This window comes from Rhamphochromis longiceps, linkage group LG16, assembly GCF_057381845.1.
Source record: "Rhamphochromis longiceps isolate RC_006_pf linkage group LG16, R_longiceps_female_GT1.1, whole genome shotgun sequence".
Classification (NCBI taxonomy): Eukaryota; Metazoa; Chordata; class Actinopteri; order Cichliformes; family Cichlidae; genus Rhamphochromis; species Rhamphochromis longiceps.
In genome coordinates this window covers 22710115-22724425 of record NC_140572.1, presented here as the reverse complement: position 1 = coordinate 22724425, position 14311 = coordinate 22710115, and the positions used below count along the sequence as shown (strand labels likewise).

General features: G+C 40.6%; 1 protein-coding gene across 1 annotated transcript in view; it reads left to right on the top strand.

Annotated features, from left to right (window-relative positions):
* Positions 1–478: 478 nt before the first annotated feature.
* Positions 479–14311, top strand: part of agps (alkylglycerone phosphate synthase) — a 28424-nt gene continuing 14591 nt past the window's right edge. The window contains exons 1-10 of the mRNA XM_085383952.1: positions 479–751; positions 5888–5977; positions 7129–7219; positions 7307–7427; positions 7550–7624; positions 8680–8751; positions 9312–9391; positions 10570–10650; positions 11779–11904; positions 12030–12138. Coding sequence (XP_085240078.1) covers positions 486–751; positions 5888–5977; positions 7129–7219; positions 7307–7427; positions 7550–7624; positions 8680–8751; positions 9312–9391; positions 10570–10650; positions 11779–11904; positions 12030–12138 — 1111 coding nt within the window. The 5' untranslated portion in view covers positions 479–485. The remainder of the gene's footprint in view (positions 752–5887; positions 5978–7128; positions 7220–7306; positions 7428–7549; positions 7625–8679; positions 8752–9311; positions 9392–10569; positions 10651–11778; positions 11905–12029; positions 12139–14311) is intronic.

The following is a 14311-nucleotide window of genomic DNA, read 5'->3' as shown; positions in this document are numbered from 1 at the left end:
ATGAGGTGGGAGCTTTGCATTGATGTCAACGGTTCGTTTAAAGGTTGATGGATAAAATAAATAAATCAAATGTTTTATTCATTTATTTATAGTATGAACCTTATGGAGATTGTTAGGCACAAGTGCAATGCTTATCGCCTAGAATCGTGAACAGTTTTCTTTTCTTGGGTCCTAAGATGTGGAAAATCCTTAATCCAAGTTCCAAAAGCTAAACGTGTTATTAAAATCTATAAAAACGCAAAATGCTTATACTTGGGAAGCTAGAACCAGTCCATGTTTAAATAACTTCAAAATAACCTTAAAGAATGCGCTGACCTATGCTTTTCTTAATCGACTTACCGTTTTCATGCATAAACTAGCCCTGTGTCTAATAACAAATTAATTTACCCAAAATAACAACATTTATTTTGTATTGTATGCTTTAAAATCCTAATTTTTACATTTAACACTCGCGTGTGGGGTTTGTTATTTCCTACAGGCATTGAATGTGCCACACTTTCCCTGCTCTGACCTCTGACAGGAGCTCGCGGATCTGCTCCCTCCTGTACAAACACGGAAGCAGCATGGCGTCCAACAGCAGCGGCAGCGATAGCTCTGACAGGCAACGCATTGCACAGCAAAGACTGAGTGTAATTGCCGGACATTTACAGAGACCGGTGGAGGGTAACTCGGGCATCCTAGCCGCGGAGTGCAAAGCCCAGGGAGACAAGCTAGATGTCTCCAGCGAGCGGAGGACTGTGCCGAGGAGGAGGTACGAGGCTGTGATGGAGCGGTGGACGAGGGGGGCTTATCCGCTGTGGTTTTGGCTACTTCTTAAGTCAAACTTAAGTGCATTACCAGCTAAACATGAGACATTTGGGTGGCGTGCAGCGGTAGGCTGGTTGCTGTCTCCCCACTAGACATAGATGTCTGTTAGAAACGTAGCTGAAGCGGAGTTTGGTTAGCTTCATAGCTAACGTTTCTAGGCTACAGAGCAGCCATTCATTTGCTAAGGGGTGGGTGCGGCTAAGTGTAGGAGGAAGAAGTCGACTTTCTTAAAGTTTGCCAGCTGTAACTTTCATCCACTCTCGAAGTACATTCTTTTATTTGTTATGTAACTATGTTTCCTTTCAGTGAAGTCCTTAGTGTTTGATTAATCCGATTTGATATTCATTAACTGTTACTGAGCTGTCCGATTTAGTGGGGTTGATAAGCGGTTCTCCTTTTTTTGGAGTTGACCCGTTAGCAGGTTCACCAAAATTTTGTCTCTTGTGAGAAGACATCTTGGGTAAAATAGTAAAGCAGCCTGTAGCTAAAGTGTAACAACAGTCAGAGGAGACAGAGAAACTTCTGTCTCTTCCGTTTCTCTGATTGGTCAGGACAAGTGGTGGTCTGACTTTCAACCTATTAGCAGCCTAGTGCCTTTTGAGGAACCCCCACCAGAGCACTGACATCTAGTGTCTGTGGCAGATAACAACAGCTAACACAATCGGCAAAAGTATGTGCATCTGGCCTTGTAATGCGTGCCCCTTTCAGGCCAGTATGACACAGTGATAATGCGGCTAAATATTATGTCTTATACCCCTGTCTGCTATACTTGTGATAGTTTGATAGTTGAGGAAATGCAAAGCAAAAACAGTTACACAGCCACTAGCTATCTGCCAAACTTATAATTCAAAGAATCAATTGACAATGTGAGACTAAACTAGTTATATGGTGTTAGAGAATTTCTGTTTCAGTGGTATAACTACACTTCTTTCATTCAGTCCTGTTAGTGTCTCATTTAGAGTGAGGCAGCTTATCTTGTAATTTAAAGACACTACAGCATTACAAATGGAAGCCGCAGGGACTCTCTTATCAGCAATTACTTGGTAAGACTAGGGAAAGAATTTCCTTGTGGTGAGAGGAAACCAAAGCGAGATGCCAAACACGTAATACAAGAAACACTTGGAAGGTTGGTTAGTCCCCATAGACTGGAAACATACAGTTCCAGAGCCAGAGGTGCTTAAAGATGATGAAGTACAAACTGTGGCGGATATGGTATTTGAAAATGTTTTGCATCACCCCTTTTTGCTATATTTTGCTAGGCAAATATGAAATTGGTAAAGGAATTTATCGAGACATGTACAAACATACATGCAAATACAGTATATAAGTCAAAAACAGTTTGTACATTTCTAACAGCTTGAAAATCAATATTTGGTATGACCACCTTTATTCTTCAACAGACCTTAACCTCTCTTATTTAGCACTTCTTGTAATTTCTTTTAGTAGTCTTTGGGAATAGTTCTTCAGGCTTCTTGAAGGAAATTTAGAGCTTTTTGTTTGGTTTTTTTTGATGATGGCTACCTTTTGTTCAGCCATCATCTATTTTCTATCAAGTTGTTCCCACAACGCTTCAGTAATGTTGTGCTCTGGGGGGCCCAATCCATGCCTGATAGTTTTGCATTGTGTATTTGTTCTATCCAGATATATAAGGTGTGCTTTTACTGCTTTGGCAGTGTGTTTAGAATGATTGTCATGCTGAAAAATAAAGTTGTTGTCAATCAGATGCTTTCCAGATGGTATTTCTTGGTAGATCACAGTTTTGACAACACCACTGGCTTAAATGTAGTTCCAAACATGACAGAATCTTAACCATGCTTTACAGATAGCTGTATATTGTTATACACCTCTCCCGACCTTCTCTGTACTATTGATAACAATTTAAACCAAAAACCTCACATTTGTAACCATCACTCACTGAGACCTGTAGCCCTTGATTTTCAGCCCAGTTCTGGTGTATTTTGGCATACCTCAGTCTTTTTTTTCACACTTTCCCTTCTTTAAGAATGGCTTCTTGACAGCCACACTTCCACTGAGACCCTTTCAAATGAGGCTTCAGTGAACAATAGATGGATGAACTGAAGGGCCAGGTACATCTCTCAGGTCCTTTGCTAGGTCCTTTCTGGATTTTTTTCCCCCAGTTTCTCAAGGACATCACTTTTTTATACTGTTTATCTGGTAAAGATATCTTTTTTTGTCCTCGACTTTTTCCTCCAGTTTACTTTTTAAGGTTAGGTGCCAAGTTTTTGTGTAATAGCTGGTTGGGAATCACTGTGTTGCTGCAAAAAATACAATTTAAATTTTTAAATAATTATGTGTTTCTGTGAGAGGCTGCTACTAAGTTTTTTGGTAAGTTTTTTAAGGACCTATATAAATACAAGTTGTTATTATTAGTATGCTTATTTTTTATTATTAAAAGTTTTTAATAATAGAATTTCAAAATTGATTGTTAACTTAGTTGATTATGCAGCCTTTTATCCTTAAATGATTCATAGGTCAGATTTATCGTGTAAGATAACGTTATCTCACTTTCTTTTGTTACAAAATAAGATTGTCAGGCATACCAACAGTAAAACCTGCTCTAAATGTTGCCACAAGATTGAGTCAGTCTTTGAATCGGGTTAAGCAATTACCTGCAGTATCATTTTTTTCCTCCCTCCCCCAATGTTAAGTGGATTAACAAACAGAAAAAAATTCCTCTGAATATGCTCAGGTTCAAGAACTGGGCTGAAAATGAGTGAAAAACAGCCAATACCCAAAGAAAACTTTAAAAGACTTTTAGAAGTCTGAAGAACTATTGCTTAAAATCAGTTAAAAATACAAAGGTCTTGCTCTTTGGATGCTAAATATAAAGAAATAATTGGCAACTCAAGACTTTTTGCACAGTAATGTTGATGGCATCTAATAGTAACCTATAAATGAATGGAAAATGAAAGCGAAAGAGGAGAGTAGGGAAAGGTACCTAATGCCTCACGGCAGGAATCCAGCAGCCTGAGCACATACCAGCATAACTGGTGGGGTTGTTAGGGTCACCTGATCCAATCATAATTGTAAGTTTTATTAAAAACGAAATGTAAGATTCATTGAAAGATGTGATTATATCCTGTTCATTCGGGGCTTTGTGTGTGATGGGAAGCATTTTAGCTTCTGTTTTAAAAAGCATGTTTAAGCAAGAATCTTGATGTACAGGTTGTGTGTTCTCCTAAAGTGGAAGTTGACAAGATGTTGTGTCATCACACATGTAGTAATCTTTCCGTGAGAGTGAAGTAGATTTCTGTCACGCCTTTGGGCTTTGTTTGCTAGGTACTAGAAAGTAGTACGAAGAGCAAAAGTCATGCAGGAAACGGGCTGAGCAAACAGCTTTTACTTGTGGAAGGCATTTTTCAGTCAAAGCATGCCTCATTCACTACGACCATCACATTAACTAGATTGCATCATTTTAAGGCAACTTTACTTTTTATGGATCAGAAATGTTTGCACGGATTTGCTTCTCTATCTGTACAACAAATGGCGTCATCTATCTTTAGACCAGGTTTTGATTAGAAAGAAACACTTGGAAAAATCTTTAAGGGAGGATAAAAGAAGAAACTTTTAGAAGTACAGCTTCCAGGATGGACAGGAATGTAACAGATGTTGTGTGGAGACAGAGTTGGGGTGCACACAGACTATGTCCACCCAAGCAACCCTGCCCCACAATTTAGGAATCCTTAATAGCCGGAAAGAGAGTTTCTGTTTTTTGGTACCTGTACTTTAATAATAATGATAATAAGAATGGATTGCATTTATATAGCGTTTTTCTAGGCACCCACTATTCATTCACTCTCACATTCACACACTTTGTAGCCACAGCTGCCCTGGGGCAGACTGACAGAAGCGAGGCTGCCATATCGCGCCATCGGCCCCTCTGGTCAACACCAGTAGGCGGTAGGGTAGAGTGTCTTGCCCAAGGACACAACGACCAGGACAGAGAGAGCAGGGGGATCGAACCGGCAACCTTCCGGTTACAGATGAGCTTCCCAATCCCATGAGCCAAGGTCGCCCCTATGAAAGTTAGTAGTCTGTACTTACTGGCTTACTGCCAAACACAATGCCCAGCTATGGAGACAGTTTTATTTCGCATGTACAGCAGCTATTACACTCCATCAGTGGTGGTGAGGATTCAATAAAGTATGACTTAGTGTGTCACTCCTGCTCGTAATTTAGAGAAAACCCCATTTTGGCATGTGTTAATCTTAATAATGGCTTTTATGCCAACAGTAGCATGCCATCCCAAGTGACCCGTGATTATTGATCTGTACATGGTTGTACAGCTGTCTTTCTTTAAGAAGTACAGCACACTAGCATTGTACAGTACAGTCATAAGGCGGTAAAGCCAGCATTTGTATTTTGATATCTCAGAACAGTAACAGAATAGTGACAGTTGTTGAAATTTACATCTTTGCAAAGCAAGCACAGCCACGTAGTATCTGTTGGCTAGTTCCCAACTTGGTTCCTGTTTGTACAGTGGAAAACACAAAGCGTAGTTGGTGTCTACGTGCCATTTTTGTTAAGTGTAGCCTGGAAGTTCAGCACACACATTTAAGTCTAATCCTAAAAAGCTGAGGAGTGTTAAAAGTAGCCGTTGAAAAATGTCTGATTGGTGCCATAAATGTAAAATATCTAATGTATTAAATGGAGCTCAAGGACTGTATGCTCACTTCTTCTGTGGATGGACAAGTTGTTTGAATGTGTTGCCTTTGCAATACTAAAAGAGCCATGTGTTTGCTAACCTGTGGGCAAAGCATTTGGGTGTGCCTGTCTGCAGCCTCCCATTTTGTAAATTTGCCACTTCATAGCCACCTCAGGTTAATGGAAAAGCTGGGAATGGCTTAATAAGATTAAGGGATATTCTATATGTCTGGCTTTTCAGATAACATCATGAGATTGTCAGGAAGGATGCTGAGCCAGTATCCAGCCCAGAGGGACTGGGATGGCAAATTAACCAGGGCACCACACCCTGGAATAATCCCCACATGTTCTATTGTAATTTTGAGTGATAATCTGCCCAAGTCCTAACTTGTACCTAAATTCATTTTTTTCACAGACAGGAGATTATGAAATGGAATGGCTGGGGATACAGCGATTCAAAATTCCTGTACAACAAGAAAGGCCAAGCAGAATTTACTGGAAAAAGGTAAAGTATGAGAAAGCAGCCAGCACTCTTAGGTAAAGCTTATTCTTATCTGTTGGTGAAAAATCAGTCATTACTTGGTCTCATCCACTCCCTCTAATCTAGTGTTAGCCACTGTGTTGAGCTTTAGCATTCATTCTGTTTGTGTAACTTGAGGCTGCAGCTTTGCATTGATCTTTTTTTTTTTTTTTTACAGCCCACTACTTGAACCCAGCCTTTGAAAATCAGTTGCTGTCTCTGTGCTTGCTGTGTGCTCACAACAATGTGGTGCTACTGCCACCTAGTGGTTGGCATTTAAACTGTTTATTGTCATCTGAGAAGGTCACTGGTTGTGATTTTCAGCACTCAGGTGCCCATTAGCAGAAACAACTCACCAATTTCTTAAAAATATAAGATGAATATTATGCTGGCAGTCATGTGTCTGATGGTAAATGCAAATGTAGGTGTAAGAAAAAACGTACTTTTAATTGCTGCAGATTCCCAGAAACAACTGTTACTCAGTTCCTCTGCATATCCTTTATCAATGTCTGCCACGACAAGAGCAAAGGTGTAGGTGGGTCTTGTTTCCGTAATCATCACAGACAGCTCTGGGAGAGGTAGCTGTGCTTGTGAGACAATCAAAACAGAGAACTGGCACAGTATGTACGAGCACGTATTATCAAGCAAATTGTTTCCTCCTGTGTAAGCACTTACCATAAAGCCCTCAGGGCTTTCCGTGCCCTACCAACAAAAAAAGCTATCTGGGTGTTGTATATCAGCTGAAGCAAGGGTGACGTCCTCCTTGGCTCGCTTGCTGCAGGAGGGTTTTTTTTTTCCTCACTTAAATACTGCATATATTTTACAAAGGTACACCATAGTCCCCGGATGGGCCCAATCTGTGACACCAGCACAATTATGAAAGTGATGGTAAAGGAAAAGCAATAACAGCACTGTCACTGCTGCTCTGCTTGTCTAATAACCTCACTGGACTCAGATCTCATACTGTATTCTTATTAGCCACAGGTCTGGTTCTCCAAATGAATTTGCCCAGTCAAGCATGGAGATATTTTCAGTTTCAGAGTTTCACTTCTGCTGCATTGAAGCTAATACATGAGACTCGGTTGATTATTTTTAATTGGTAATTCAAACTTTCTTTCCTCTTTTACACAATCCAGGTATAGGCTGAGCGGTATGATCATCCCCGGCCTCAGAGAGTGGATGGAAAGCACGTTCGGTGCCAATCTGCAGCACAAAACTCCAGCAGCAGTGAGTAACAGCTCCTGTTTATTTGTTGCGACTTCGATGAATGGCATTGTGCAGAAGCCATAACCGCTGTGGTTTGTTTTGTTTAAGCCAATTCTGAATAGCAGTGCTGTCCAGCCTCCCACTCTAAACGAGGCCTTCTTGAAGGAGCTAAAGTCCACAGGCATTCCCTTCTCTCATGACGCTGAAGACCGGGTTTTTCGCTCTCATGGTAAGGCAGAAAAAAGTCTTTTAATGTCTGTGAATTGTAATTTAATTTGCAACATTTTTTTCATTTGTTATGAAAATACTTTTAAAATGGTGACGTAATTTCATTTTTAAATTTTTTTCCAGGCCATTGCTTACACGAGATCTTTGCTTTGAGAGAGGGGAAAATTGGCCGTGTTCCAGATTTGGTTGTATGGCCAAGTGAGTTCAGAAGCTATGCTGTCACTGTTAAACATGTGTATATATAATTTCTTTCCACTGTGTGTCTGCTTTTCTCCTCCTACATAGCATAACTGATCCCTCCTACTGGCTTAGGTGATTTAAAGGGTTAATCTCTGCAGCGGCAGGGATATTAATATGTATGAGTAGAAGCTTAATAAGAAGCGTCAGGGGGAGGACGGTTGACACCCAATACTCCACAGTCTGGCCCTGCATAGTACACTCATGAATTATGATTCTGAGATTGGTTTTCTCTTGTTATGGCTAGCACTATTTTATCATGCAAATAAATGTTGACTGATGGTTGAAACTTGATTAGCAGCCTCCCAAATGGGAAGCGAATCACCAGGCAACTGTAGGCACATTCTCATCCACAGTGGCTAATCCCAAGTTTTAACTTTTCCAACCGTACAAATGCACTCTCATCTACTAAATGTGCAGTAGATGTTTTGAGCTATAATTGCCATTCCTCGGTAGCCTCTACAAGTGAATTTTAAGTGGATGTTTAGTTTGTGGAGCTGTAATCCTTTGGCCTACGCTATGTGTTTAATTGGATGCCCAAATGCAGTAGAATGTAAGCATTTCTCACTGCCTCTTAAAAGCTCTCGAGGCCAGTCAAGCACATCCATGTACTTTGGTATTGCTGTTCATCCCACTCACTCACTGCCCCAGTGTGAATGTATATGGGCTCTGATTGGTTAAAATACATCTGTATTGATCTAGCATGTCCCACCCAAGAGAGTGTAGCTTCATGCAGTTTGACTCAGCCTGAAGAAAGCCCGAGGCAAATCAAAGGATGCCCTGTCTCCCCGCTGCCCCCCCCCCCCCCCCCCCCGCTCTAAAGGTTCACGAAATATACATTTTTACGTTGTCAGTGGTATGCAGATAGTGTTATGTGCCATCATTTTTTCCCTTTCCAGTGTGTGCATGCTTTTTTAAAAATATTATTTTATGAATATTTAATATATAAACATTGTAGCAGATGGTAAAAGAGTTATGTTTCAAAAAGACAAAACAATCTTCTATGTTTTTTGCAGACTGTCACAATGATGTAGTGAAAATTGTGGAGCTCGCATGCAAACACAACGTTTGTTTGATGCCATATGGAGGTGAGCTATGAAATCAAAGGCGTTAATCTACATAATTAGCTTTTATGTAAATTACTATGGGGCTCTAGTTTATTTGCATTTCGCAACTTGTAACATATAGTGTAATTTCATCCATCAGTTATCTGTTTTTTATGTGGGTGGGTGAGGGCTTAGTGAAAGCTTTATTATCTATATTATAGATGCTGCTGTTAAAAGTAGAGCAGTGGACACTGCACTAATTGTGGTGGTTACAACCATAGGAAATGATTGTAACTTTTTTGTTTGTTTTCTTCTGTCAGTCACTACTAAAAAATGTCATGCTAATAATATGGGAGAAATAAATCTTACGTATTGTTAGTTTTATTGCAGTTTGCGAACAGGTTCGTGACAATCATATCAATAAAAGTCAGTCATTCATTACTGCAGTGAAATCCTGAAGTGTGCAGACGTGCCATAAGAAAAAATTATATATTGCACCTCAAGGATGAGCTATTCAGATGGTGCTTTTCCTCCTGTAACGTGTCAAAATGACTGCTGTGAAAAGGAGTTTTATTGTAACAGTGGTTTTTATTATCTCTTAGGAGGGACTAGTGTCTCTAGTGCCCTCGAGTGCCCCCCAGAGGAAACTCGTTCCATCGTGTCGTTGGATACCTCACAGATGGTACGTAAACACCTGCGCGATCAGCGTTAAGGACAACTAAACTAAAATCAATCTATCTGATCTTTAAAGTTAGAACAATAATCTGAAAAGAGACTGAGAGAGAGTCAGGCTGGATCAGTATACTTATTCATAGACACCAGGCCATAAGCTGAAATGGATATTAAGATTAATATTCAACGTGTTGTTTTCTGTGTCTATTGTTGATATCTCTTCAGGTTTGGATTACTAAAAAAATGTGTCAAGTAAAATTGTGTTTTTGGCAAAACATGATTGTAGTAATAGTACATGTACATTATTTGGGCTCAGGAATTCCTTCTTTTTATCAGCTGATAACAGCCAAGTAATAGTGGAAACTGTTAGTGTGTGCTACAAGCTATTGCATTATGAGACTGAGTGTTTCCAGTGTTCTTTTTTCCCATATACATCTTTTTTTTTTTCAGTAACATGAGTGCAGCCAGAGTTAGAATTGGTAAATTAGTTGTGTGGATAGGGACAAAACCCAAGTGATGCACCAGCCATTAATCTCAATACAATCCCAAACAAGTCCCCATAAACATGATAATCTTTTATCGGATACAATATAAAGTGGTGAAAACTGTCACTGTACAGTAAAGCCCTTTGATCCATGCTCACCCAGAGGTGATATGCAAGCTGTCTACAAGCTCCTAGCTCACCACTCATTGAGTTTGCTGCCACTGACATCAGTGACCAGCGTTCTGTGTCAGGGATCAGAGGTCAGGTGTCTCCAGCTGAACCACATGAAAGGAGCAATGTAGTAGGAACGTAACGTTTATTAGCTCTGGGGACTAATTTATGACCTCCTATAGGTAGGGCTAAGCCTTTGGGAAACTGACAGTTGTCTCCCATCCTTGTCTGCACACATTCGTCCTCAGACGTTTTGATGAAAAACATACCGTGTTGTAAGCAAACTGTGAAGAGACTGTCTCCACAGCCTGCTCTTGAGTGCAATGTTTATGTCTGAGTCTGAGATATTTTAAGTCAACATAACAGATGTAGGCAGAGCTCAGATGACAGACATGGCGATATACAATATGTGTTTGAAAGCAGCCGTTTTACACAAAGGAAACAGCTTTAAAAAAACATTTCTCCCAAAAAACTTTGTGAAATATAAAATGTATGTTTATGACGTCCTCAGACATGTTGTTTGTTTGTCACAGAACCGCATTCTGTGGATTGACGAGAAAAATTTAACTGCCCATGTGGAAGCTGGCATTGTCGGTCAGGATCTAGAGAGATTGGTAAGTACTGCTCGCCCATCCATTTTAATTCACCGAAAGAGCTTACGTTAATATAAAGCGTTGTGCCAACAATCAAGCTGTGCGCCTGTTCCCTAGGAGGCTGTCTGTGCTCATTCACCTTGGTACTCTTTGCTCAGTAGATCTAACAGGGTGCAGGAAGGAGTTTGCGGTAGGAGCAGAGCGCTGAAGGGGAGAGATTAGAGTCTGAGACGGTGGTCATGAGCAGATGGCACCATCAAGCTAATTCAGAAAAATGGAGAAGGAGCAGGCGTTTGATGTAGAGGAATGCGTGAGCTGCATTTAAAGCAGACTCCACCTCTGCATTTAGACTGGGCCGATTTCATAGAGCAGATGGGTCTGCATTATAAACTGCCTTCCAGAGGAATGCTGTGATAAAACAAGGCTTGACTTTACCCTTGTGCTTCTGGGGAGCATTGTTGTTGTACTTTAAGATCTTAATTATTATTACTGTTGAATGTTCCGCCTAAAGATGCAATCTTTCAGTGCTACGTCTGCCTTAAGGAGAATGTGTGGGCTCCCAATGACCTACACATTCTCCTCAAAGCCTTGGGGATAGTGAATCTGATGAATAGATTTCTCAGAAGTACATTGTTATTACTGCATGGCAAGGAACAAAGCCATACAGTGTGTTTTCTGTTCTTTTTTTCTTTGTGGAAGAGGAATGTGTAAGCAGTCTTGCCTGCATAACTCATACACTTAAATAAATATGTAAAACTTACTATTATTTTAGTTTTACTAACAAAGGCTTGTGTGTGCTGGATGTATCAAGTTTACAGGCATTATTTTTGCACATGACAGCAGAGCTGCTGTCAGACTAAAGAGAGAGAGATCAGTGCATTATTTATTCAGTCTTTCCACTTGGTTTATTTTGGGCCATTATAAAACCACCAATGCCATAAAACCGCCGTTTTTACATTGCGGTATAACTAGAGCAGTGACATGCAGCAGCAGAGGTGCAATTATATTTTCCCTTTGCTTGCGCATTCTCTTCGCTTGTTATTAAAACATTCTCGTGGGTTTACGACATCATTGTTTACCACACATTTCTGGCTCCCTTTTAAGTTAAAAACAAACATGTTTTTTTTATATTTTTCCATTTTATTGCAGCTTAATGAGAGCGGCTACTGTACAGGACACGAGCCTGACTCCATGGAGTTCAGCTCCCTGGGGGGCTGGGTAGCAACCAGAGCATCAGGTATGAAGAAGAACATCTATGGCAACATTGAGGACCTGGTGAGTGCGCAGAAACCTGTAGAAAGAAAATTATTACATTAGGTTTTGTGGGCTTCACATCTTTAAGTTTGGGCAGGTGTTGTTTGGTTCTAAAGCTGCTTTATCGCTGTGTTCTCACTGAATAGGTTGTCCACATAAAGATGGTTACCCCACAAGGTGTGATTGAAAAGAGCTGTCAGGGACCTCGCATGTCCACGGGGCCGGATGTTCACCACTTCATCATGGGCTCGGAAGGTTAGATGACTTTCTCACGTTATTCCAGTTCAGGAGTGCATGTGGGCGTGTGTGCAGTTGTGTAAACATGCATGTCAATGTGGGTTTGTGTGCGTGTCTTTGAAACCTCTGTGATAAAACGGTAACATCAGGATGATTCTCATGCTCTCCGCTTCTTACACATTTACTAGCATTGGTGGAAATGTGATCTGGAGAGGTGTTAGTTAGGAACCAGCAAGTGTCCTCTGCTCCCCATCTGCACTGTCCTGTCCTTGTGAATGCCCACAGAGAATACTGCCATATGTCAGGTTTCCCCTGCATAATGAAGAGGTTCAGAGACTCTTGGCATCGTTATGTTAAACAGCTGTGGATACAAACTTTTTATTTGCCCTACAAAGCTCAGCAATCTGCTCCTCGACTGGGCTGGGACTGCTACAGAAGTCTCTATTTGCGTTCAGCGAAACTGATCTCAGCAACAGTATCATACCAAGAAACAGGGTTTGAAGGTTGGAAGTTGTGTCCTGACCGCGCAGATTAACTGTGAGAGGTCATGTTTTGACTGACAGTTGCCATATATGGGTAGTTTCAAATTAAGCTAGCCACATGTATTTTTACTCTTTATGACTCAGCCACCACAGAATTAAAGATCTTCTCCAAAGAATTTTGCTCTGCCTTAAATACGTTTGGCACTTTACACTTCATGGCTTGAACATGATTCTGCACTAGTAGACTGTAGGGTGCTCGGGACAGCCCTGCAGAAAAACTTTTGTTGTGAGATGACTGCAGTGTCCAAAGTATCTGGTACAAATGATCTGTGGGCTCTCAGTTAGGTTGTTGATGGTCCTTCAGCCAGATGCAGAGTAGTTATAACATACTAATACACATAAGTTACAACATACAAAGAGCTGAAGTGAAACCGAGCAGATCTTGGATGTTTGGTTATGCTTCTCCCATTCCTGGTGAACTCCTGTGAAAAGCCTGTGGCTCCCTTCCCTGTTCCAGCCCACTTGTCAGCCAATCAGCATTCGACCTACGCATAGCTGAGCTCTGCACTGTTGGGTTGTTGGATGCATGGGAGCATTTTTGCATAGGCTGAAAACCCATCTCCTCATAAGCTCTCCGTGGGCAAATACCTACAGAAGTACACAATGACCAAATCCAAGAATTCCTTTCCCAAAGGATGAATTTCTAAAAGATACTTGCAATGGGTTCCCTATTATTTATGCACTATGAACCCTTAGAGCCAGACTGTTTTATCTGCAAATACTATTGGCTTACAATAGCTATTTGTTGATCTGTCCATATCTGCATTTACATCATCCAATAAATTTAAATTTAAAAAGTAAAGAAGAGTTGGTAGGAACACAGTTCAACCATGTAATGAGTGTTACATCTTTTGTCCACTAAAGGGCATTCTGCAACTTCCCTGCAACGTGTTGGAACATCACAAACACATCGAGCTGATCCAACTAAGTGAACAACTACACATAAGCAGATTTCCATAACATCAGTTATATTTCATGTATCTGAAAGAAAACCTCAGCTGATTTGTAAAATATTGGAAATTTAAATATTGAATAATCTAATATCACAGTAGCACATTTTTTCTAACATGCTTCATATCTTCAAAACCCAAGCTTAGAGAAGGAGCTTTTTTGCAATTAAGGTGAGTGAAATTGAAGATGCTCTTGCTTCTGTGGTTGCTACACTGAGCAGAGATAGGACAGGACCACACCTCAGTGGTAGAGCATGTTGTTCTGGGAGGCCTAACTCTTTTGCTAAGAGGTCACACCAGCACACAGTCTCATTAAAATTATCTACCTCCTCACCGAAAGAATCCCATCCTGGTGTCTGACAGTAGGCCACAACAACAGCAAAGCGCCACGCTAAAACCCTCAACTATGCTCTGCATGTTAAGTGGAACGCATCCATTTCATTAGAAATTACTGTGAAACCTCAGACTTCTTATTCTCTGCACAACAACGGGTCTGTGTATCTCTCTGACCTTGAAGTAACCTGAATGCAAAGTAGTTCTTCCCCCTTGCTACAGCCAGTGTAAACAATGATTGGAATGATCAATGCTAATCCTTTTCTCTTTTAAACTCCCCTCAACCATGCAGAAAATACGATATGAAACCAACTAACGCTAACCTAATGTTGAGAGTTAAATGATTGATTTAAAGCAGTGGTTGCA